General features: G+C 42.6%; 4 protein-coding genes across 8 annotated transcripts; 2 read left to right on the top strand and 2 right to left on the bottom strand.

Annotated features, from left to right (window-relative positions):
• Nucleotides 1-1,012: 1,012 nt before the first annotated feature.
• LOC6581708 (adenosine deaminase 2) lies at nucleotides 1,013-13,874 on the bottom strand. Of its 2 annotated transcripts, none has more exons than XM_015161997.3 (4): nucleotides 13,768-13,874; nucleotides 2,351-3,327; nucleotides 2,103-2,291; nucleotides 1,013-2,041 (listed from the first exon to the last, which is right to left on the bottom strand). In XM_015161997.3, the coding sequence occupies exons 2-4, from the start codon at nucleotides 3,185-3,187 to the stop codon at nucleotides 1,421-1,423; spliced, it is 1,647 nt and encodes a 548-aa protein (XP_015017483.1). In that variant the 5' UTR covers nucleotides 3,188-3,327; nucleotides 13,768-13,874; the 3' UTR covers nucleotides 1,013-1,420. The 2 variants fall into 2 exon arrangements, with proteins under 2 accessions (XP_015017483.1, XP_002007430.1); XM_002007394.4 differs by having other exon boundaries at nucleotides 13,660-13,861.
• LOC6581707 (adenosine deaminase 2) lies at nucleotides 3,695-5,955 on the bottom strand. Its single transcript, XM_002007393.4, has 3 exons — nucleotides 4,909-5,955; nucleotides 4,663-4,845; nucleotides 3,695-4,402 (listed from the first exon to the last, which is right to left on the bottom strand). Exons 1-3 carry the CDS (start codon nucleotides 5,836-5,838, stop codon nucleotides 3,794-3,796), a joined length of 1,722 nt encoding a protein of 573 aa, XP_002007429.1. The 5' UTR covers nucleotides 5,839-5,955; the 3' UTR covers nucleotides 3,695-3,793.
• Nucleotides 6,638-8,204, top strand: LOC26528513. Its single transcript, XM_032730825.2, has 2 exons — nucleotides 6,638-6,735; nucleotides 6,831-8,204. Exons 1-2 carry the CDS (start codon nucleotides 6,714-6,716, stop codon nucleotides 8,069-8,071), a joined length of 1,263 nt encoding a protein of 420 aa, XP_032586716.2. The 5' UTR covers nucleotides 6,638-6,713; the 3' UTR covers nucleotides 8,072-8,204.
• Nucleotides 8,717-12,144, top strand: LOC6581706 (RNA polymerase II degradation factor 1). 4 transcript variants are annotated; one of them, XM_044010307.1, is made up of 12 exons: nucleotides 8,717-8,902; nucleotides 9,030-9,270; nucleotides 9,336-9,482; nucleotides 9,545-9,577; nucleotides 9,642-9,686; nucleotides 9,877-10,107; nucleotides 10,197-10,421; nucleotides 10,479-10,559; nucleotides 10,624-10,731; nucleotides 10,928-11,171; nucleotides 11,242-11,702; nucleotides 11,769-12,144. In XM_044010307.1, exons 2-12 carry the CDS (start codon nucleotides 9,175-9,177, stop codon nucleotides 11,871-11,873), a joined length of 1,776 nt encoding a protein of 591 aa, XP_043866242.1. In that variant the 5' UTR covers nucleotides 8,717-8,902; nucleotides 9,030-9,174; the 3' UTR covers nucleotides 11,874-12,144. The 4 variants fall into 4 exon arrangements, with proteins under 4 accessions (XP_043866242.1, XP_032586710.1, XP_032586709.1 ...); XM_032730819.2 differs by having other exon boundaries at nucleotides 8,956-9,270; nucleotides 10,627-10,731; XM_032730818.2 differs by having other exon boundaries at nucleotides 8,956-9,270.
• Nucleotides 13,875-21,973: the final 8,099 nt, after the last annotated feature.

Below are 21,973 nucleotides of genomic sequence, written 5' to 3'. Positions count from 1 at the left end.
CCCCATAAAACTCTGCTCATTACGCGAGCTCAAATCAAAATCAAAATCGAAGAGAGAGAGGGAGAGTGAGAGAGAGGGAGTATGGGAAGGAGATCCGCTGTTAGCACCACTAAGCAGAAGCACGTAAAATTGATACATTTGGAGCAGTGCTCAAAGCAATCATTGCTTTCGCCCCTGGCCCAAAGCATTCCACATTCATTAAACATCGACCGCTTTTCTGTGCACTCAGCAGCAACGGCAACGGCAGCGGCAGCGGCAATAGCTCTCAATGGCTAAGAGATTTATGCCCAGGTCGTATGTTAGCGTGCCAAATGCATTGCGCACGGCATATCATTTAGCGATGCAATTCAGATAGCGTGAAACCCCCAACTACTTTAGCGCAATGCTATTAATCGGTTAAATATGTTGCTTTTGAGTGCCGAAACACCTCCTTGGCCTGGGCTCATTGTAAATTTAACATGCACTTTGGCACGATGTTGAATCGAATTATGGCAAATGAAAGGGATGTAAAATAATATACGATACATTTGAATGTGAGCTCGACTCTTGGTAAATATATCCTCATGGTAAGTGATCTGCGGATAAGGCAACAGAGTCGTGCACTTCAACACATTATCACATTTGCCTCAGATATCTACTAAATCGAACTATAAGGAGAGCATGAGTAGAGTAGAGTATGAAAATATATGAACTGAGCTTTACCATGTACCTTAAAGAATAGGCATCTACCTCTAGTGCATTGTAGAGTAAGCTTTAATTATAACATTTTGATTTACTGTACTCAGAATTTGTCTCGAGAAAACTAATCTCCCGTCAAATAAGATAAATCGAATTAAATTTATCCTCCAGATAAAATACTTTAAACTGTTTTCAGCTTTACCTTCACTAATATATGTAAATCAGATCTTAGCTATTACAGTCAACTACTGCAGTTCGTGCGAACTCACGCTTCCATCTCTATTGGCAGTGAGGTGCACGCTTGACTGCCTTGCTCATTACTGTTATCCTGAGGTTGCTTTTAGCTGGCAAGCCGATAAGTCGAGCTCTTTATTCAAAATGTTTTAGTACAAAAGCTTATAAACAGAGCAAATTCAAGTGCTGAATCTGTTAGGGTACTTAGTGCGAACAACCTTGGAAGTCGAGTGCTTAGTGGAGCTTAACACTATGCCTAAACACTAATCAATATTAATTAGCTTAACATAAAACAGCGTGAATGGGAACATGAATCAAGATGAATGCAGTGTGTGAATCGGAGAGCGACATAGGAGCGTCCATACACTGTGCTACAGAGCTGAGCAGGAGCGAGGCATTGCTCATGCTCTTCCTGCAGGAGAGGTCGGTCAGAATTCGTAGATTGATTGTAGCCCGACTAGCGCCAAAGACTGTACGTAATCAGAAGCGCTGCCACCACCCGTGCTAGTCAATCGAGCTGCTGGCCGGGCGCAGTGTTCGGCACGCCGTTGACATAGTCGATGAACTGATCCCACTTCGTCTGCCACTTATTGAGCGCATCGAACTTCTGGTCGGCGGAGAGCGAACTGTATTGAATGGAGTTGAGCGCCAGCTTCTTGAGCAGGCGCAGGTCTGCGTGCTGCGAGGCGATTCCCAGGAAGGCGATGTAATAGTCGTGCGAGAGGGGCGTGGCCTTCCAGAAGCTGGGATCATCGGATGAGATGATGACCGGATAGCCGTCGGCGAAGAACTGAGAGCACGGATGGTTACGGAAATCGCTGACCAGCTTGAGCACTTGATTCGACAAAGGATTCACCTCGATGGCCACATTCAGTTTCTTAACCATATCGAGCACCACGGGATGCTTGACGAGACCGAAGCCGTGGCCAATGCGCTTCGTGCCCAGCAGCAGAGCATCAATCAGATTCTCATCGACCGTCGAGCCATACCAATTCGTCTCGCCCGCATGGAAATAGAAGTCAATATCCTCGGGCACCTCCAGCAGCTGATCCACAAACTCTCGCAGCGGACGTCCCAGATCCTCCTGACCCACCAGATCGAAACCAGCCAAGAAATCTGGATACGTTGCCTGCCAATCGGGGATGAAATTAAGCAGGGCCAAGGTGAGTGGAACTCTGGAGATCACCTACCTTAACCTGCTTGAGTGTCTCGATGTAGCGTGCCACGCCCGCGGCATCTGTATTGCGCAGAGGCGCATAGATCATGCGTGAGCCAATGAAGTCCTTGTTATCTGGGTGATTCATAAACTTCTCCAGGGTCTGCACATAGATGCGCACAGTGTCGAGCGGGGTGAACTCGGTGCCTTCCATATCGTAGAGCTGTTGAATGAAAATCAAAGATTGACGATCTGCCCCAAGCTCAATTTGTTGCAACTTACCGTGGGCAACGTCGTACGGAATTCCAGGTATTGAACGCCATCGTCGTAGAACTCCTGCAGCGCCTTGTAGTAATAGTCACTCCAGACCGGGGCGTACATGAGCAGTCCGTCGAGCAGCCGGAAGATTTGCGTGAATCTGGTCCAAGCAGCATTGATATCCTGGAAGTCCGTCGTCGGGTACAGCGTGAGGCGCTCGGCCAAATATTCGTCCACCTTGTCAGCTCCATACTGTTTGCGCACCTCCGACAGCAGACTCCAATCACAGTTGGGATCAGTCAGAGCGTCGGGCTTGGTCTTGGCGAACCGCAGAGCGGCGGCACTTAGATCACCAGCCTGCTGGCAAATCCACAGATGATCATAGTAGGTCATCTCAATGATGGACTTGGTGCTGCACAGAGCCGTGTCGTGGGCATGCAGAACTGCGCCCTTGGGCATGCGCTTCAGGATCTGGAAGAGGGCCGTCTTATCGATGGCCGCGAGCACGTTGAAGATATGCTGCGACGGCTTGAAGAGATACGGCGTTATTAGGCCCTCTTTGTACTCCGTTAGCTTGGCCTCCATGATCGTCCCGTTGGCTTGCAGCTCGCGCGAGCTCAGCTCCAGATCGTTGCCCAGCGCTCTCGACTCCTCGTAGTTGAAGAAGGCATTGCGCACCGTCTTGTACGTCTCCGGACTGGGCCGACTGTTGCCCAGCAAAGACTCCACGTGGGATGTGCCGCCGCCGCTGCCAATGGTCACGAATTTCGTAATGGTCAAATCTTTGGGCCGCGTGCGTGACTCAGCCGGGCCCAGAGACAGGCAGAGGCACAGCAGTCCGATTAGATTAGCTCGCAGCATTGTCACAGATTTTTCCAGAGAATCTGATGTGTGTGTGCGCGCGCGCCGAAGCTCGTAAAACAACTGAGGCTCTCGCACCAGTCGCTGTTCAATTTTGTTTATTTTATTTTTGGCTAATTCGAGTGCCGTGTGCTCGTTATCTGCAAAGAGTGAAACCACAATTATTATCTTTGATTTAACACGTGCTTCGGCATGCGGCGATAGCTGAAAGCAGCAAGATCTGATTGAATGGGCTCCCTGCACTCCGGCTTGAATCCCACGGCTGGCAACGGAGCCCTAATCGCTCACCAATCAGAGAGGCATCTTGATTTATGAAAGCCAGAGATTAGATTGCCGACTAACGACTAACGGTCGGCTGACGTCCGATAGAGCCGTAGTTCACGCAAAGTCAAGTGCACACAACTTTATGGACCTTCGATGACTGTCCACAGCCAAGCTGAAGGAAATGTGCTATAAAGCACTTGAGAGAGCGCTCAATTGCCAAATAAAGTGCGTTAGACAGAGGGATAGTTATGGAGTTAGTATTATATGTAAATTAATTTGTCATTTACAGTAATGAATTTCAGGTAAAACGAATGGAAAGTTTTTCATTGATCGACTGTAGCATTAGACTAGGCGCACGATGCCCGCGATCCACTGATCCCAGTTGTGTTGCCAAATCGACAGAGCCTTACGCTTCTCGACTTCGTTCAGGGCGCTGTACATAAACGAATTCATGGCCAGCTGCTTCAGTAGACGCAAATTGGCCTGACCATTGGCAATGCCCACGAAGGCCACATAGAAATCATCGGTTAGAGGCGCCGCATTCCAGAAATACGGATAATCCGAGCCCACCACAATGGGATAGCCGGCGGCAATCAGATACGCCGCCGGATGCTGACTGAAATCGTTCACATACTGCATATGGTAATTGGACAGTGGACACACCTCGGCGGCCACCTTCAGCAATCGCATCACCTTCAACATTTCCGTATGCAATGGCAATTTCAAGGAATTGCCTATTCGCTTGCTGCCCAGCAGCAGGGCATCCACGACATTGGCATCTGGTGTGCTGCCTTTGGTAGAGTTCACACAGCGCGACTCTCCCGCATGGAAATAGAAGTCGATTTCTTTGCTGATGTGCAGCAGCTGTACTGAATCTCCAAGCGGCGGCATATTGCACTCGTCTCCCAAATTGATCAGATCGAAACCAATGAAAAAGCTGGGGAAATTCGCCTAAGGGCAGGTAGAGATTGACAGAGTTAGGCATTTATGATCGAGCAAGGAATGAAAAGCGAAACCCTAGGAAAGACAGGGAAGGCTCTAAGAATTATATGATATATGACTAATATAGTCTTTAGACCCTGAGGTATTCACATCTAGATCAGAATCGTCTAGTCCCTATTCATCTACCCACACATTCCTCTCTTTCCATATCTAAATCTCTAACTTTATAGTCTTCTCTGCGCTACAGATAGTAAACCCCAGGACTCTACCTTCAAAAACCGTGCATTGGCAATATATGTGTCCAGATTGCTGTCATTATGGTCCCGCAAAGGTGCATAGATCAATTTCATGCCAACGAAGTCTTCGTGTTCGGAACGGAAGATGTTCGTGGTGGTGATTATTGTATTAACCGTATCCGCAATGGTATAGTTCGACCCAATTAGATCGTACATCTATGGAGGCAGGTTGATTATTTATAGCAATCAATTATCGCCTCACAATTAATCATTACTCACAATGGGCAGCGAGGAGCGTAGCTCGACGTAGCTGACACCATCGGCGTAGAAATCCTCGAGCATCGATATAAGATAGGTGGGCCACATGGGGCGATATGTGATCAGGCCGAGAATGAGACGATGGGCCCGTCTCATGTGATTGGCTAAGTCAGTGGCGCTGGTGAAGCCATTCGAATCGATGGACAGGCTGTCGCGCAACTTCTTCAGGGCGATGTTCTCGTCCTGCTGCCTGAAGTTGCTCATCATCATCCAATTGCATTTGTAGTCGCCGCGGGGCTCAATGTGGGGAAAGTTCTTAGAGAAGCGGAAGTCCTCAAACGTGCCATCGATGGCCACACAGGCCCACAAGTCCGAGTACTTCGTGAGCTCAATGAGGCGATCCGTCTTGAACATGCCAGCATCGTGAACATGCAGCAGTCCCCCCTTGGGCATCGCGCGTAGCACACTGTAGAGATCGGTCTCGTTGATTTTGTACTTGGATAGGAAGTGCGGACGTGGCTGATAGTCACTCCAGATATTATGCATTTCTTCGTCCACCTGCTTGATCGCCAGCAGGCGTCCGTTGGCCATTTCCTCGAAATCGGTCAATTTCAATTTGCCGCCCACGCGCCGTAGTCGCTCGCGCGTCAGAAAGTCGTGCCTCATCTTCTCGAAACGCCCCTCCTGGGTGCAGGCGTAATAGTCGACGCTCAGATAGACCGTCCACACGAGGGCCAGGATCATCGTGCTAATCAATATGACCAAGCTGATGTGCCAACAGACTGTGGCATATTTGGTGGGCTGATCCCGATCTCTGTCGGAGTCCGAATTCCGATTGCCGTCGTTATTCATGCCCATTGCTCGATCCGGCGGATTGTTGACTCGGGTCGTGGAATATCGCGGCGGATATTTGGGCAAGCGGAGTAGCCACTTATTCCCTCTAGTTGCCATTACCGAATTTTCAGCTACCTCGATTTTTGAGAAATTTCGAATTTTGTGTGATTCTCTCCTAACAACGAATATGCTAAAAACAAAACATGACTGGCTGTCCCAGCTACAGAGAGCCTACCCAATCGGTTGCTGCTGACTGAAAAAGCAAAGTTCAATGCGAGTGCCTGATCGGCTCATACGACTCCGGCCATGGTTGCCACATGCCCACATTTACTTATCAAGTGGCAACCTCCTCCACTTGCGGCTCTTTTAAAAATAGCCCAAACTCCCAGCGATAAAAGACAATCGAACTGCGACGGCCTTCGCCTCAAGTGAGAACAGCAAAGAAAGAACTGAGAGCGGACTTTGGGCGGGCGTGTGCCTGCCAGGGGTTGCGTTTATTTCTGTAAACATCCAGCGGCACCCACCACCAGCAGAAGCAGCGGCGGTAGCAGCAGCTACACCACCACCAACAGCGGCACAGTGGTGTGTGCGTCATTGAAAATGCTGCTTATATATCATAATATTTATATTATATATTATAGTTTATCTATATATATAAAAATATTTAGAATAAATTAATAAATAAATAATTAAATAAAAGTATAAATATATGTTTATATATAAATCTTCTCTCTACATTTTCATCATCCACACAATAAGAGTGAGCCCACTGTGCGCATGGCTTGCAACAAATGGTGCATGTGTGTTATTGTCGGGTTGGTATCGATGTCGCACAGCTGGAGTCTCAGCTGACTGGGACAGTGATTGGAGGCAGGGGGTGCAGAGCACAGCAGCGTCGTAGCAGAGCCGCAGCAGCGTCTCAGCCGAGTCACAGCAATGCTAATTCAGTTCAAAGGGCGTTTTTGTCGAGGCAACAGCGAAATCGAAACGAAATGCAGCTCAGGCAGCATAACGGTAATCAAAGCAAACATCGAATGGCTGCCTCAGCCGAAATTAATCAAATGGCTTCCATCTCTATCTGTCTAACCATCACTCCGACTTTCTTGCAGCACCCGTTACGCTGACAAGCCTGAATGATGATTGCCTGCTGCTGATCTGCGCCCAGCTCTCAATTAAGGACCAATTCGCGCTGCTGCGGCTGGGCGGACGGCTGCGTCCGCTGGTGCTGCAAATTTGGCAGCGTAAATATGCCAGCGAATTCGATTGGCAGCAGGAGCCGCAGCAGTTGGAAGGCCTACGCGCCAGCGAGCAGAGCCAGCTGCTCGGCCACATGGCCCGGCTGACACGGGCGCTGCTTAATCTCAACGTATGGCAGGCTGAGCTGCCGGACTGGCTGCAATCGAAACGGAAACGTAAACGGAAGCGCCAACTGGAGCAGAAGCCGGTATGCATGCCCAACATGCAAAGGCTTAGCTTTGGGGCATGCCACTCGGAGGCGCTGCTGCGGCAGCTGCCTCGGCTCTGCCCCAACCTGACGCAGCTGCAGCTGGGCGGCTGTGTGGGCGTGGAAGCCGCGCAGCTCTGCCGCGCGCTGGTCCAGCTGCCGCAGTTGTGCCACTTTGAGCTGCTGCCAGGCAGCGGCATCTGCGGCGCCACGGCAACGCCAGCCTTGGCCGACATTGAATATTGCCAAACGCTGCAAACGCTGAAAATTCCGGCGTGCGCGCTGCGTGCGGCCAGCAAGGAAATTGCCCAGCTGCCGCAGCTGCGCCAGTTGACAGGCTTCCTCTGCTGCAGCGGCGACATTGACAATGCCGACAAAGAGAAAGCGAATGCTGGCGGATTGGCCACCGCAACCGTATCCGCCTGCCTGGCGGCTCTCGGCCGGGGTGGTGTTGGTGGTGTTAATGGTGTTGGTGGTGTTGGTGGTGCTGCCCGTCAAATTGTGGCATTGCGTTTGCAATGTCAACTGGATGGCAGCCTGCCGCGTCTGCTGGCTGGCCACTTGAGCGTGGTGCAGCTGCAGCGGTTCGCTTGGCACTCACAGCTGATGGTGCACTATGATGCCACGGATGGCAGCATCAAGTGGCTGCCGCAGGCGTTGCATGTGCCGCGTGCTCTGCTCCGGTTTATTGTCAGCCAGTCGGCGAGTTTGCGTGAATTGGATTTTACGCGTAATGTGCATGCCACGCCCACATTCCTAGCACAGCTCGCCGAGCAAATGGGCGGCACAGTCGCTGTGCGGCACGACGGCTGCCCCAGGGGCAGGATGTGCACACAGGAAACGGATATGGACAACAACAGAAACGATTTGGCTTTTGTGGAGTTTGCCATTGAAGCAGTTGCCTAATGATAAGGCGAGCTGTTGAGGGTAGGCCAAGAGGTATATGCGACTACCAGTTAGACTTAAGTGCATCAAATGTAATATTGAAGAAGCAAAGTCATTAATATATAATAAAATAAATCATAATATATATACGAAGATAAGAACTTGTTTCATTCATACGCTTTTCTTCATATGCTATAGATTACAGGGTATATGCCCGTTAATATCCTGAGTTTTCTTGCATGAACAAGCTCAACTTGGCACTGAAACTAAATTGAGATATAGAATTGGTTTGTTATTTGCATAGAAAGTAGAAAGTTTGAAAATAGCAACGATGCAATACCCTGTACTCAGTTTGTAAGGTATACACGTGGCAAATATATAAAAGTGAATAACTTATTAACAATTGAAAAAGAATTGAAAAATGAAATAAAATGAATTTGAAGTGTTAGAGACGAAGCTACTCTGCCCATTAATTTATATAGAAATTACAGGGTATATATCGGCGTGAATTTTCTTTAATTGCTTTGAAAAGAAAACGAAACTATTTCTTTATTTATAGAAAAAATACATTTATAGAAAAAATAATTTTATAAATGAATACCCTATAAAAAGGTGAAAATAATTATAGAATATTTGATTTCGTTCTGTCAAAATAATTTAAATTATGCCTTGCCCCGTATCCCCCTAAGCTAGTCAGCCTTGACTTTTGGAAGAATTTTGAAATTGAATTTATAGAAATTTCTTTTATTTTAGATATGATGGTTATTTAACTTTGATCGCGTCTAGGCTAACAAAATTTCAGGCCCAAGTTTTGCTTACAATAATCTGTTCATCAGGGGCGATTGATTTCAGGTAAGTAGTTAACTATTGTGACCAGCTGGAACTGCAATCAACTGTAAGTGAAGAAAATACCTCAAATGTATAATTTAAGCGATACTCTGGGGCCGTCTAATGAGTTAACGGTCTATGTGGATTTTAGTCAACTCCTGAATTATTGGCCAGAAGAAAAAGGGCAGGAGCTTGACACAAACCTATCGTGTCTAAGTCTTACGGAGAGTGGCTCTGATGCTTGGGACGGTGGAGGTTATGCCGAATACAAGCCCATAAATCATTATCCAGTAAATATGCATGGGAGTAATCCTCCAGAGAAAGGTGAAGCGCAGAAGCGTCCCTCCAAGCTGACGACTGCCGTCCAGGACGCATCCTCAATAACGATTCAGGTACCCCAACCGGATTATACTCTACGTTACTCCAAGCATTTCACATCTATCTCCCTTTGTTTTAGCCCTTGCAAATTGCTCGGGATTTTTGGACGCAGGTGAACAATGTACCTTCCATAGTACGTGGCCAAATGGATCGACGCAGTCGCTCTGTAAGCGCTCCGGCATCACAAACCGAGTCTCGTCGGGAAGATCAGCAGGACGAGAAAAACGTGAGTATTCAAATAACTTGGCTTTAGAAAAAATCAAATTTAATTTTAATTTCAACTCTTAGAGCACAGGAAGTTTACAGCCAACTGAGGTCTACGTAAGCTACTACACTTCACTTCGCTTTTATCCAAAGAGCATTAACATATTCCATGCTTTTGCAGAAACGAAAATCGAATCAGTCGGGTGGAGGAGCATCATGTTCAACCGTAAGTTCTGAATATAAATTGAGTTCATCTGGTCGAGATCGATCATGAAATAGACTAGGTCTGCAGTGGTAGTTTATAACATGATACCACGGACTTGATAGATGGTCTCATGATTAGATTAGCTCAGCCTGATACTGCCCACTGCTGCCTTCTTTTTTCGCATATGTAATTATTACCTTTGCTTTCTCAGTGTCCCAATAGGCCAACCAGCAGCGGCTATATACTCTCGAACAATGGGCTATGCTACGATCCGATGCGACCACAAACACCAGGTCCGCCGGAAGAAAGAGGATTTGATCTGAGCTATGAGAAATGGCTGCGAATGCAAAAGCAGCAGCAGATTCAGCTGCAGCAACAGCTGCAGCAGGGCCCCTCCTCCAATGGCAACTGGCAATGCAAGGATCAAACCTATGAGAAGTTTGTGAGTAGAGCTCCGACCACACAAGGAGCTTCGAGTGTAAATGAAAGCCCTCATACGAGCTGTTATTCTCTTTGGGGGTTTGTTTCTAGGAGCCTCCACTTAATAGCACCATGAATGCGGGCAGGCAGCCCTGTACACGCTCATCCTGTGGACAGCTACGCGCACAGCAGCAGAAGCAACAGCCGCAGCAGCAGCAACAACAACCACAGCAGCAGCCACAACAGCAATTGCCACAGCAGGCAAAGCATTCATGCTGCCAGAATGCTGATCCGAATCAGAGTCAAGCATATTCCGCCCGGCCCATGGCACAAAGGGTAAGTCCAAGTCGACCGAGGCCTCGATGGCAGCTCCTAAAGCCAACTCAATTTCAGCCGTCAGCGGCAGCTCCATGCCAAGTGGCTTACCCCCAGCGGCAGCAGGCAGCTGGGAGCACGTCCTGTGCGCCGATACAGGTGAGCGCTGGTATCCAACTAAAATCACAAATTCTCCCATCTATCATCTATTCACAACCAAAAGCAGCGGGACTGCAACGATTCGTATGACACGACGACCTATATGCAGTTGCCCCAGGCGCAGCAGAGGGCGCCCTACATGAGAGGTCCCGTTATGCAGGGGAATGCAAATGTAAGTAACGGAATGTTTGTTAAATATCCGACTAGTAAACACCCTAGCAAGATTCACTATTGATAGTCGATGGCATGAATGTGCTATAGATTAGTTTTGGTAGTGATCTATTTCTCAAATCCTCACTCCGTCACTTACTCCCTCCCTCTCTCCCACTACTTGAGTGTTTTATTAATTCCTCTCTCACTAAGCACAGGTGACTTTCTTCGATACAAATCCAATGTCTTCAACTACCAATCGCACACAGCAATCTTGTGCAGCATGCTCCAATGATAGCTGGCAGGGCACGACTCAGAACTCCTTTATGCCCATCATGAATTCAACTCAAATAGGACAGCCTTACGGTCAGCAGGCTCCTGGACCCAGTCTTGGTCCCGGTGCCAGTCCCACCTCCGACCAAAAGCCATTGCGAGTAACGCCCTTTGTCGATGATTCGACACGTGAGTTAGAGATGGAGATCTGGACTCATATAAAATGACTTGACCTCATCCTTTGCTTTTCTTTCGGCAGCTGAGCAACGGTATATACAGCGCACAAATACGCTATTCTTCAACGCCTTGGTCATGGATCAAACTTGTCCGGGTATTATACAGAATTCGCTAAATGATCGGGAGGACTTCAATGATTATGCGTTCGACATTGCATTCGCGGGCAATATACCGGATAAGCCGTATCCCATCGATCCCATCACCATGATTGAGGCCATTAAAATGAGAATCGACTATGAACGAGAGGAGATCCGGAAGAAATGTCCGTTTTATGACCCGGATGATAAAGATGATTCGAAAAAGGGGAAGTCCAAATATTACACAGGTCAAAGGAGAAAGGGATCAAGCTCGGATAAATCAAAAAATTTTCCGTATAATACCATCAACCGCCACTTCTGTTCGAAGAACAGATCTGAAGTCAATGATGGAGTGCTGGCCTTTCTGAAAGCCGAAGATGGCTACTTATCAGAGCCCGACAAAAGTGTATGTATTACATATAGCTCTTCACACGATCTGTATATAATTTTGTATGTGTGTATATTCTCTAAGGCCCTAACCCGTTTTTCGGCCAACATCAATGCACATGAGTCGAACTTCTTTGGCCTGCCCATCAAGATGAAGATTTACAATGCAACAACTTGGCCTACCAGCTAGCCACGGAAAAATACCAGAAGAATTTTTCAGTTTTACGGCTTTCGATTATTGAGCCTAAATGTAGTGTATATTAATTCTTGGGAAAAAAGCAAACTCACTATTTCCAATTATAGAAAATGCTTAGCTTGAGTAAGTCTCGACGACATTAATTCAAAGCATTTGAATTATACAATTTTCTTATCGGGCATAAAAACAATTAAATTCTTTGTGGTGCAATAAATCTTAGTACATCTACGGACGCATGTTAAATAAATCTATATAAATATATGTACATATGCATATACATACTTATGTAATTCGCAGACTAATAAAAACTTTTTGGCAACTAGAAAATACACTATTTTTCAAACCAGACATACATATATAATATATATTATACATACATATATACACACATATGTTACCTCTTCAAAATCTTTCAGTTTAATTGCTCATTCAGCTATTATATTTCCATTAATTTTTATCGGCTCTCTACAATTCCAAAAATAATTTTTGTTTTTTGCCATTATAGATATTATTATCTACATCTATTCAGTAGCAATAAATTGCGCATTTGAGAGATATGTCAAATGTGAACTACGCAAATATTGGATATTCGTGTATTCATAGTAAATAATTAATCACATGACGGAGGCAATCTATATATACATTTACTTCGTACTTCATTTATCAAAAATATGCAAAAGGTGAGCAATAATTTTAATTGCATTTTTGGGCTGAGGTTCATAAACAATTAAGATAAAGTCCTTGAGCATGCTTTAGAAGAATAACTGCAAAATTTCGTTACACATGCTACCTCATATATTAATTTCTATTTCTTTTTATCTCATTCTATACATACTTATAAAATATAAAATTTCTACTTGCCCAAATATATAAATATATATGTGTTTGTCTTTTGCTTTGTACTGACAATAAGTATAGGGTATTATTATCGAATAACGTATGATAAGAAAAATACAAAGCAAAAAAGCAAAACAAAGGAAAAGAAAGAGGCGAAACAGTAGGAAGAGCGCAAGGCCCACGTCAAACTCAGTGCCAGAGCCAGAGATATCAGCAGAGCGAGCAATCGAATTGAATAAGATAAATCCGAGTTCTTACACAAATACATATACATATAAGAACGACATATGCAAATATTATGCTGGCACGTATAAGAGCATAGAATTCTGTTTGTCACAGACAGCAGAGTGAGCAATCAAATAGAATATGATAAATTTGAGTTCTTATACATATACATGTTTATACATGTTTACACGTATAAGAGCATAGAAGTTAGCACATGCCGCTCTCTCATACTCGCTCTCTCTGGCTCACTCACTCAGCCACCCTCCGGCTGCCGCACTCTGGGCTAATGAACTCTGCAGAGCGTGTCGCGCACATTGCGCGGCTGACAACTAAACCAGATTGAAAGCAGAGCCGAAAACAAATATAAATATAAATACAAATCAGCTGGTCGGCCCACTCCAGCTGGACGGTCCCACTGTGCAAATACCGTAATGTGCGCTGTCTGTTCTTCTCGCTCCTGGAGCTGGGCATCGGGTGCCAACTTCGAAAACCAATTGGGCTTTAATTTGAATGCGCAGTTTTGTTTTGCTTCCTTTTGTTGTTGTTGTGAAATTAAAGTAGTTAAATATGCGGTCTCATATTTAAAGCTGACTAAACACAAATGCGGCTTGTTTATGTTAAATAACAGCAAAGTTTGTTTCTTTTTTTATGTTGAATATTTTTGTGTTAAAAATTAATTTGAATTTATGTATTTATGTTGGGCAATAGTAAAAATAACCTGTTTTTTTTTTGCTGCGTTCGCTTATTTAATAATCCAGCAAATGCCGCAAATGCTTGATAAGCCTCTTAAATGCACAATTTAAATTTATTTCGTTGTTATATTCACTTTTGTTTTGCCTCAACCACTGAGAGTGGATTCTCGATGCGAAGTTCTCGGCCGCGATCTGCACGCCAAATACGCGTCCCAAAGACTGATCACACAATGCCCGCACATTTCACGAGCGAGCAGGCCAAACCAAAAAGTCGCTGCCGATTCCATTTTTGATTCTGATTCCGATTCCGATTCTGCTTTCGTTTCCATGCACTCAGCGAACGCTCTCAGGCGACGAAGGGGAGGGAGCGCGTGGAGTGGAATTGTAAACAATAAAAAGAATTGTGTTTTTATCAAAAGTGAAATAACGAAAATACTTCAAAACTCTGTATGCGCTTAAATGTGCACTCTATGTAAGCAGCGCACGTCGCGAGAGAACGGCGTAGAAGAGAACCGGATTGCGAGTGAGTAGTCGAGAGTGAGAGGGAGAGAGAGAGAGGGAAGATAGTGAGAGCGCACTTCAATACACGTTTCATCACTTTCCCTTTTATCTGCGTTTTCAATGCTAACTCTTCAAAGATAATGATCGTATAGTGCCCAATGGCCAATTTGCTCGCACACCTATAACAACTTATCAGCAACGCAAATAACAATAACAATTCAGCTAATTCTTTTTCGGTTTAGATTTATTTCTATTATATTCTTTGATTTCCAAATGACTGATAATAAATAATATAAAATAATCAAGCACTTGAAATGGGGAATTTTTTTTTTAGCATTTTATTTCTTTTGGCAATTGCTTAAAAATTTTTTTTTCTGCCTTGATGTGATGCCAGAAATAACATTCAATACGGTAATTATTGCATAAACACAGACACTTTCGATGAAAGTATCTGAAACATGAAAGTGCGTCAATACAAAATGCCACACACGAAGCCTAGAAACATGTGTTTAGAAAAATCTCTATGAAAAATTTCCATTTCTATTTTCATTTTTATTAGAATACAATTTTTTAAAGATTTTTATTGATTTCTGCCCGTGTTCTACAAAGCCATCTGAATTCTGTTCGTTTGCATACAATTATTTTGTGTGCACTGGTTTAAGCTGGCTCATGATAAATGCATTGGCTGCAAGCTAAAATTGCTCAAAGACAATGCAAACATTTTTAATATTCAGTTGCACAGACAGCAAAACGTTTCGTGTGCAAAAACAAAGTCATAAATAAATTTTACAGCAGGCATTCCATGCATATTCACTGTCTCCCTCAACCTCTTTACACCTCTTAGCCTCGCTCTCTCTCTCTCTCTCTCTTACACTCTTATACCCTGTACCCTATGCCCTGTAAGCAATATCCAAACTAATATCAGAGTGTACATATGTGTGTGTGCTTCGGGATTAGGCGGACTTAAATGAATTTATGGCATGTGCTAATCTCCAAAGGGAGTTTCCACATGCATGAGAAATGTCTGGAGCGCAAATCGAGCCATAGACGGACTACGAATTACGTATGTAAGTAAAACCAGAAAGAGATTATGGAGCAGAGCCCTATGTAGATATAAAAGATAACGACTTTTTTCATATTTGAGCCTGCTCTTACTTTTCACATAATTCATTTGATATTTCCCTACATATCAACAGCACGTAACTAAAGCTAAATTTCTTAGTGCAGAAGCAGTCCCTAAAGGACCGAACATAATACAACTGCAGAGAAATTCTTGGAGAATTGTTTCATTTTATTTATTTCAGAATTTTATGCATTACCCAGATAAAATCCTCTGAGCTTCTTTTTGAACAGATTTCATATGTTATATTATTGAAAAACTTAAGTTTTTCTAAAATTTATTTATTATATGGGTTTATATTTTTTTGTATACTGGGTTATATATATGGGTTTCAGTTTTAAATGTAATAAAACTTAAAGATTAACTTAATCTATGTTTTATTCATACTCATTTATACATAAATGATTATAAAGTATATTTATTACTGAGAAATATTGAATCATAAATTGTTATATAGTTTTCTAGCAGTTTTGTACCAGGCACTATTTCTTATCTCTAAGAGGTCTCCACTTCGAAGACTACTCAAATCAGAAGTTTTATGTGAAGTTGGCTAACTGTGATAAGTTTTATTCAATGTGAATTGGCTAGTTCCTCTGTTTATTTATAATTAATTCTAATCTCTGTCTTATGGATGGAGCACACGCTGGGGTATTTTGGTGGGTGTTTATTTACAAATAAAATATTTTCGCAGCTCGCGGCTGCATTTAATTTGCAAATATTTTAGCAAATATTTTGTTTATGTTTTCCCCACATGTTGTTCACAGTTTATGAAGAAAATAAATCAGCAAACCGACACTCAAATATATTGCCTGCAACCACCTGAATAATTACCTAAAATCTGATCGTTTGCAGCATTCAATTTTCTTATGGGTGAACAACATCTTTAACATTAATCATTAGTAATCATTAGCAAATCATTTATCGCAATCATCAATCATAATCAAGGGTACAGTCGTAATGATTAGCTATAAAATTAATATGTGCGTTGGTCATTATCATTCTAATGGCAATAATGACGTACCCAAGTCATGATTGGCTCCTGCCAACTCTCATGATCTTCATCATTCTCATTATTATCAGAATTTCTAGTGTCATATTTACTTTTATTGGCATAATCATAGTTATAATCATTATCATTATTACCGTCATTATAATGACTATTAGGAATCTTATTATTATATGCATTTTCAATGTCTTAAGCTATGGCATCAATCATAATCATTTGTATTATAATTAACATTATCATTACTCATCATCATATCATTTCTATTACAACTATCATCATCAATATGACTATCATCACTATTGTAAAGTTTTACTGAAATATTTAACAAGCTTCCTTTAACTTCAACCACTCTATGATTAATCACTTAATCGATGCGACATCAATTAATTTACCAAAGCTCTTGGCCTACATAAAAAAAAGGAACAAAAACTCGTCACTTTACACAAATGTTGACGTAACTAATTTTAAGCGCTCATCTACGAGGCTCGAGCATTGCAAATAGCAAAATTGTTGGCAATACAATTAGTGCACGCAGCGTGAAGCGATTGGGCGATGGGGCAGGAGGCGTGCTGGGGTGCTGTGTTCTGTTGTTCTGATGAAAAGCAGCAAAATTTCCAATTTGTAAATTTTGTGGCAAGGCCACTGCCTCTTGCCCCCAACGGCCCGTACTGACGATTTAGGCTTCTTTTTTTTTGTGTGTGTATGCATTTGGTTATTAGCTGGCCACGTTAGAGATGGGCGGGTGGGGTGGTCAGGGGCAGTTGGCGTTTGGTATTAGATGCCACGCCCAGGCTGTGTGCAGTGTCAGGAACAGGGTGAACGCAAGTTGATTATGCGTTGTTTTGCCACTTAATGTAATGAAATATGCATAATGCCATTAGGCATTGGGCATTAGGCAGCGACAGGCAGCCAGTGGGCGTGGCTGAAATGCCATAGCAACATGATTACAATACGCATAAGCCACATGTGCACGCATTTTCCACGACGACAGCAGCAGGAGCAGGAGCAGGAGCAGCATCAGCAGGCGCAGCAGTAGGAGCAGAGCTTCAGTTGCGTTGCAGCTTAGAGCGACACGTTTTCAAGTTTCATTTGAGTGTATTTGAGGTATATACATAATATAAGTATACTACATAGTTGCCTCAAAGTTTTCTGTGTTTTGATTTACTTTGCTTTGCTTTGGTCTTGCATCAAAAACAAGAGTAGAACCCATCGATATGAAAAGTTTTTTGGCTGTAATTTGGTTGGACTTTGCCCGTTGCAACTTGTATTTTATAATTTGCTAAAGATTACTTGACTTGACTTTAAGTTTTGGGTTTGTTGCCGGTGAGACCGAAAAACTTTCCATGAACAGGAAGGGGTTTGATTGAAGTTAAGTTTGAAACTCCTTGAAGGTGCTTCAAATAAAAAGTACAATAATAACAATATTGATATGATAATAATAAAAAAATGTTAACAATGGTAATGATAATAATAATGAGAGTGTGAGATAAGAGTGAGAGTGCGAATGAGAATGAGAATGAGAATGAAAATGCGAATGATAATCAGAAGGATAATGAGATTGATAATGATAATGATAATGACAATGGGAGCCAAAATGAGAATAATATGAAAATGAGAATGATAATGATAAAGAGAATGATATTGAGAGTGATAATGAGAATAAAAATGAGAATAATGAGAATGAGAATAAGGACGATAGTGAGAATGACAATGATAATTATAATGGTAATGATAATGATAATGAGAATTAAATTGAAATAAGATAAAGATAATATTGATAATGCTATATTTATCTCTATTTCATTCAAAACTATGTTAATGCCCATCTGATAATGATAATAATAATATGGATGATGTTATGGAAACACTTCATTAATTCACACTGCTTAAGCCCCTTCTGAATCGAATTGCATGTAGCAAGAGTTCATAAAATTGAGCACATTAAACAGTTAAACAAATATAAATATATGCATGTATTCGTGCCTAATGAGCTGCATGCGACAAATTGAAGGTACACAGATAAACAGACAGAGGACAGCCCGACAGACAGCTCGATATTTGCGAAAGCCAATTAGCATGCAAAACAAGTTGCAGCTATAAATGCACAACTAACACACACTCTGCCTTTATGTGAAAATGCATAAATAGTAACTGTGTGCGTGTGTGTGTGTGTGTGAGTGTGTGTTTGACTGTGTGTTTGAGTGTGTGAGTAGAACAAGAAATGCAGCTACATTGAACAGACGCAGCGCTCGCGGCAGCTGTGCCACCCAAATGTATGCAACATTATGCGGCATGTGTGCTAAACAGTCATGAATTTCAAGCAGGCGCCGCAAACAAGCCAAAAACAACCAACCGGAGACACACACACACACACACCCATACACACACTCGCTCGATGTCTCTTTCACTCCTCATATAGCCTGCTCTCTTGCCCATTCTTTGCATGCGTAATGCTTTGTAGCTGCCTCAGAGACTGCCATTTTTGACTTTTGGCATAAAAAGCGACCGCGAATTTCTGTGAAAAGCAACGAGCGCAGCTCAATTCCCCAGCATTTCCGCCGCCACTTCCGTCTTTGTATTAGCATTCAAACAAACCCACACTCAAACACACACACACATACACTCACAGACACAGAGTGAGTGCACTGTGCACACACATAGATCATGCTCTGGTAATTTGCATGGCATTCGCAAATGCAAATTGCATGCAACTGCGCTGCAGCTGCAAAATGCGCCAATAAGCATGCTAAACAATCGCACCTGACCCCCACTCCACTCCAGCCCCCCCTGGCGCTTTCCTGCTCCAAATTGGAGTCCAGACATCCATCAAGCCACCCATTGATTTGTCATGCGGCATCGAGACCCGAGAGCCAAAGGTATTCACTCCCACTTGCCGCGCTCTCCCCTCACCAGCTCGATGAGGCAAACCATCAATTGATTGCCACTCCATCATGCTTCCTCTGTTTGTCAGCTATTCAGGCAGCCACTCAGCCTCTCAGCCGCTCCTCAGTCATTCAGTCTCTCAGCTGTCGGCCAGCTTATTAACCACTGTTAGTTCCTCTCCAGGTCATCAATTGCAATCAAATATTATAATGCAGGCAAATAGATATCGAAATTCAATGCATTTACTATCAATGAAAACAAATTAGCTTTCATTAGGAATCTTGTTAGCAGCAAGTAGCTGTGTTTAATGGTGCTGCAGTGTATATATATATATATATATATATATATATATGCATATTTAAATAGACATCTATTTGAATGAGATTAACAGTGAATATTATAATTGTTACGCTGTTTAAATGTTCATTTTATTTAATTTAAATTTGCACTGATTAGTTTTCATTTTTTTAATATCTGTTTTTTATTTTTAATTATTGCAATTTAATTATCAGAATATTGTTAATTTTATGCTGCCTATTTATAAACTTGATATGCATTCATTAAAATATTTATCAGCTTTTTTTTTTTTTTTTTTTTTATGACTTATATAAATACTTAAAATCTTAAGCTTTATTATGAGCTCAAATTTGTTTGGACTACTAATATTATTAAATTTAAAATTATAAAAAAAAGACAAAAATATTTAAATTTATTATATTTTTATATCAGTACTTAGCCCATTAGAATTTTAAATTTAACTTCAAATTGTTCACAAAAATTGATTAAAATGCCGATCAAACAAAAAAAAAAAAAAAATATAATAAAATAATAATGAATAAAATAAAAATAGAAAATAAAAATGAAATAAAAAAGATTGCCAATATTTCCATATTTAGTAATATTTGTGTAAATATTTAAAGCTCACTTTCTGCTTTTCATGCACTTTGCTTTATAAAATTTTTCTCAGATTTCTAATTCTGCATTTGTGCAACGTAGGCAATCCTGGGGCTGTCATAAGCGCAACTCGAAAGGCGCAAGTCAGTGGCTCTCGGTTCAGCTTAGTGCAACGAAGCGCTGCAGTGACTAGCAGAAAGTAGTTTTGATTAGAGCAAAGCTGCCTTTCACCTGCCAACGAGATACCCATTAAAACGGGCGACAAACTTTAGAAAATAAAATCAGCACAAAAAAAAAAAAAAAAAAATTAAACATAAAACACAAAGTCTAATTGCGAGCCACGCCCACATGCGCTCGCAGCTGCACATTTAATATTACTATGAATAAAGCAGGCAAGCGTGAGCGAATCGCGCTTCTACTTCGCTGCGCTTACACACTCACACACACAAACAGACACACACACACACATTCACACTCACACATGTCGCTTATGAGTTCATGCAGAAGCCCCAGACATCGTGTATTTAGTTTAACAGCTTGCAAGCGACGACATGCGACACTGACACGACAAGTGTTAATACTGCCACGCCCACACACATATGCACACACACACACACACACACACACACACACAGATAGAGGCAGGCAACTGCAAGTGTTGCGCATTTTTGCCTTTTACAAATAAAATAAATGTTAAAACATTTGTGAAGCCAAACTAAACTGAAAACTTTGTTAGCCAACGTCAGCAAAGCAAATGCACAAGCCACACACACTCGCACAGCCTCACTCACACACACACATATGCACTCAGTAACGTGCACTTGAAAAATCTCATTTCTTGCTATTTGTATGTGTGCCCAGCGTTCGCTCAGCCCTCGCTCAACTGCATGAAAAACTTTTTAATCAAATTTTTCAATTTAGTTTGCTGAGCTGTTAATTAAAAACAGCGAAAATTTTAACTATGTGTGCGTGTGTGTGGGTGTGCGCGTGTGTGGTGTGCTTAGATTAGTTTTTGCGCTTAACGTTTTAAGCCTTACAAAAGCGAATTTCATTTATTTTTGCGCTTTGATAGGCAACAAATTACGCATACGCCACATGCGCCACACAAATAATCAAGCCAGCCATTAGCTCGAGCTTTCAATTTACAACTTGATCCTGTGTCGAGACAAGAGAAGCTGCTGCCGCTTATGTTGCTATCTAATTAGCTGTTAATTTCCTGATGGCGGAACATAAAACTCGAAGCAGCTGCAATTATTCGTTTAATTGCCAAAAGTAGCAAAGCAAAGCTGGACAGATCGAGGGAGAGGGAGAGAGAGATAGTGTGAGATATAGAGAGAATTACTATCACATTAAATCACGCATGGATAGCATATATGTTGTCCCTTGTGGCAAGGCGATCCAATGACAGGACTTGCCACATGGCTGACCAAAAGAAGGCGCAGCTCTATCTCCCTCTCTCTCTCTCACACACTCAGTCTGTTCATTGACTTGTAAATAAAAGTAATTTAATGCTAATTAAAAGCTTCTAGTTTGGCTAAAACACTCACACAGCGAGAACTGAAAGCGCCCTCCACTCTATTCTCTAATGGCTTTTAATTGGCCAAGTATGTGGGCGCTACCGCTGGCTTATTTATAATAATCGCTATAATATGCACAAATTAATTCAACGGGTAGACGCCACTCCATACAGCAATTAAGCAACTGAAAGGCAGCGAATAATAATAACAACAGCGGCAACAATGGCCACAGCAGACTGAGCCAAGCCACACCTAAAAGCATTCTACAATTTCTCGGCACAAACTGCAAATTAAGTTGTAAAAACACTCGACTCGCCATTGTTCCGAGCTGGGCATTATTTTTGTTGTTGTTTTTTTTTTTTTTTTAGCTCCAGGAGTGAAAGAGAGAGAGAGAGAGAGAGATTGAGTGGAGGCAGGCC

The sequence above is a fragment of the Drosophila mojavensis genome, unplaced genomic scaffold, assembly GCF_018153725.1.
Source record: "Drosophila mojavensis isolate 15081-1352.22 unplaced genomic scaffold, ASM1815372v1 contig_74, whole genome shotgun sequence".
Taxonomy (NCBI): Eukaryota; Metazoa; Arthropoda; class Insecta; order Diptera; family Drosophilidae; genus Drosophila; species Drosophila mojavensis.
Note: the sequence above shows the minus strand (reverse complement) of the source record. Positions and strands in the feature narration are given on the sequence as shown.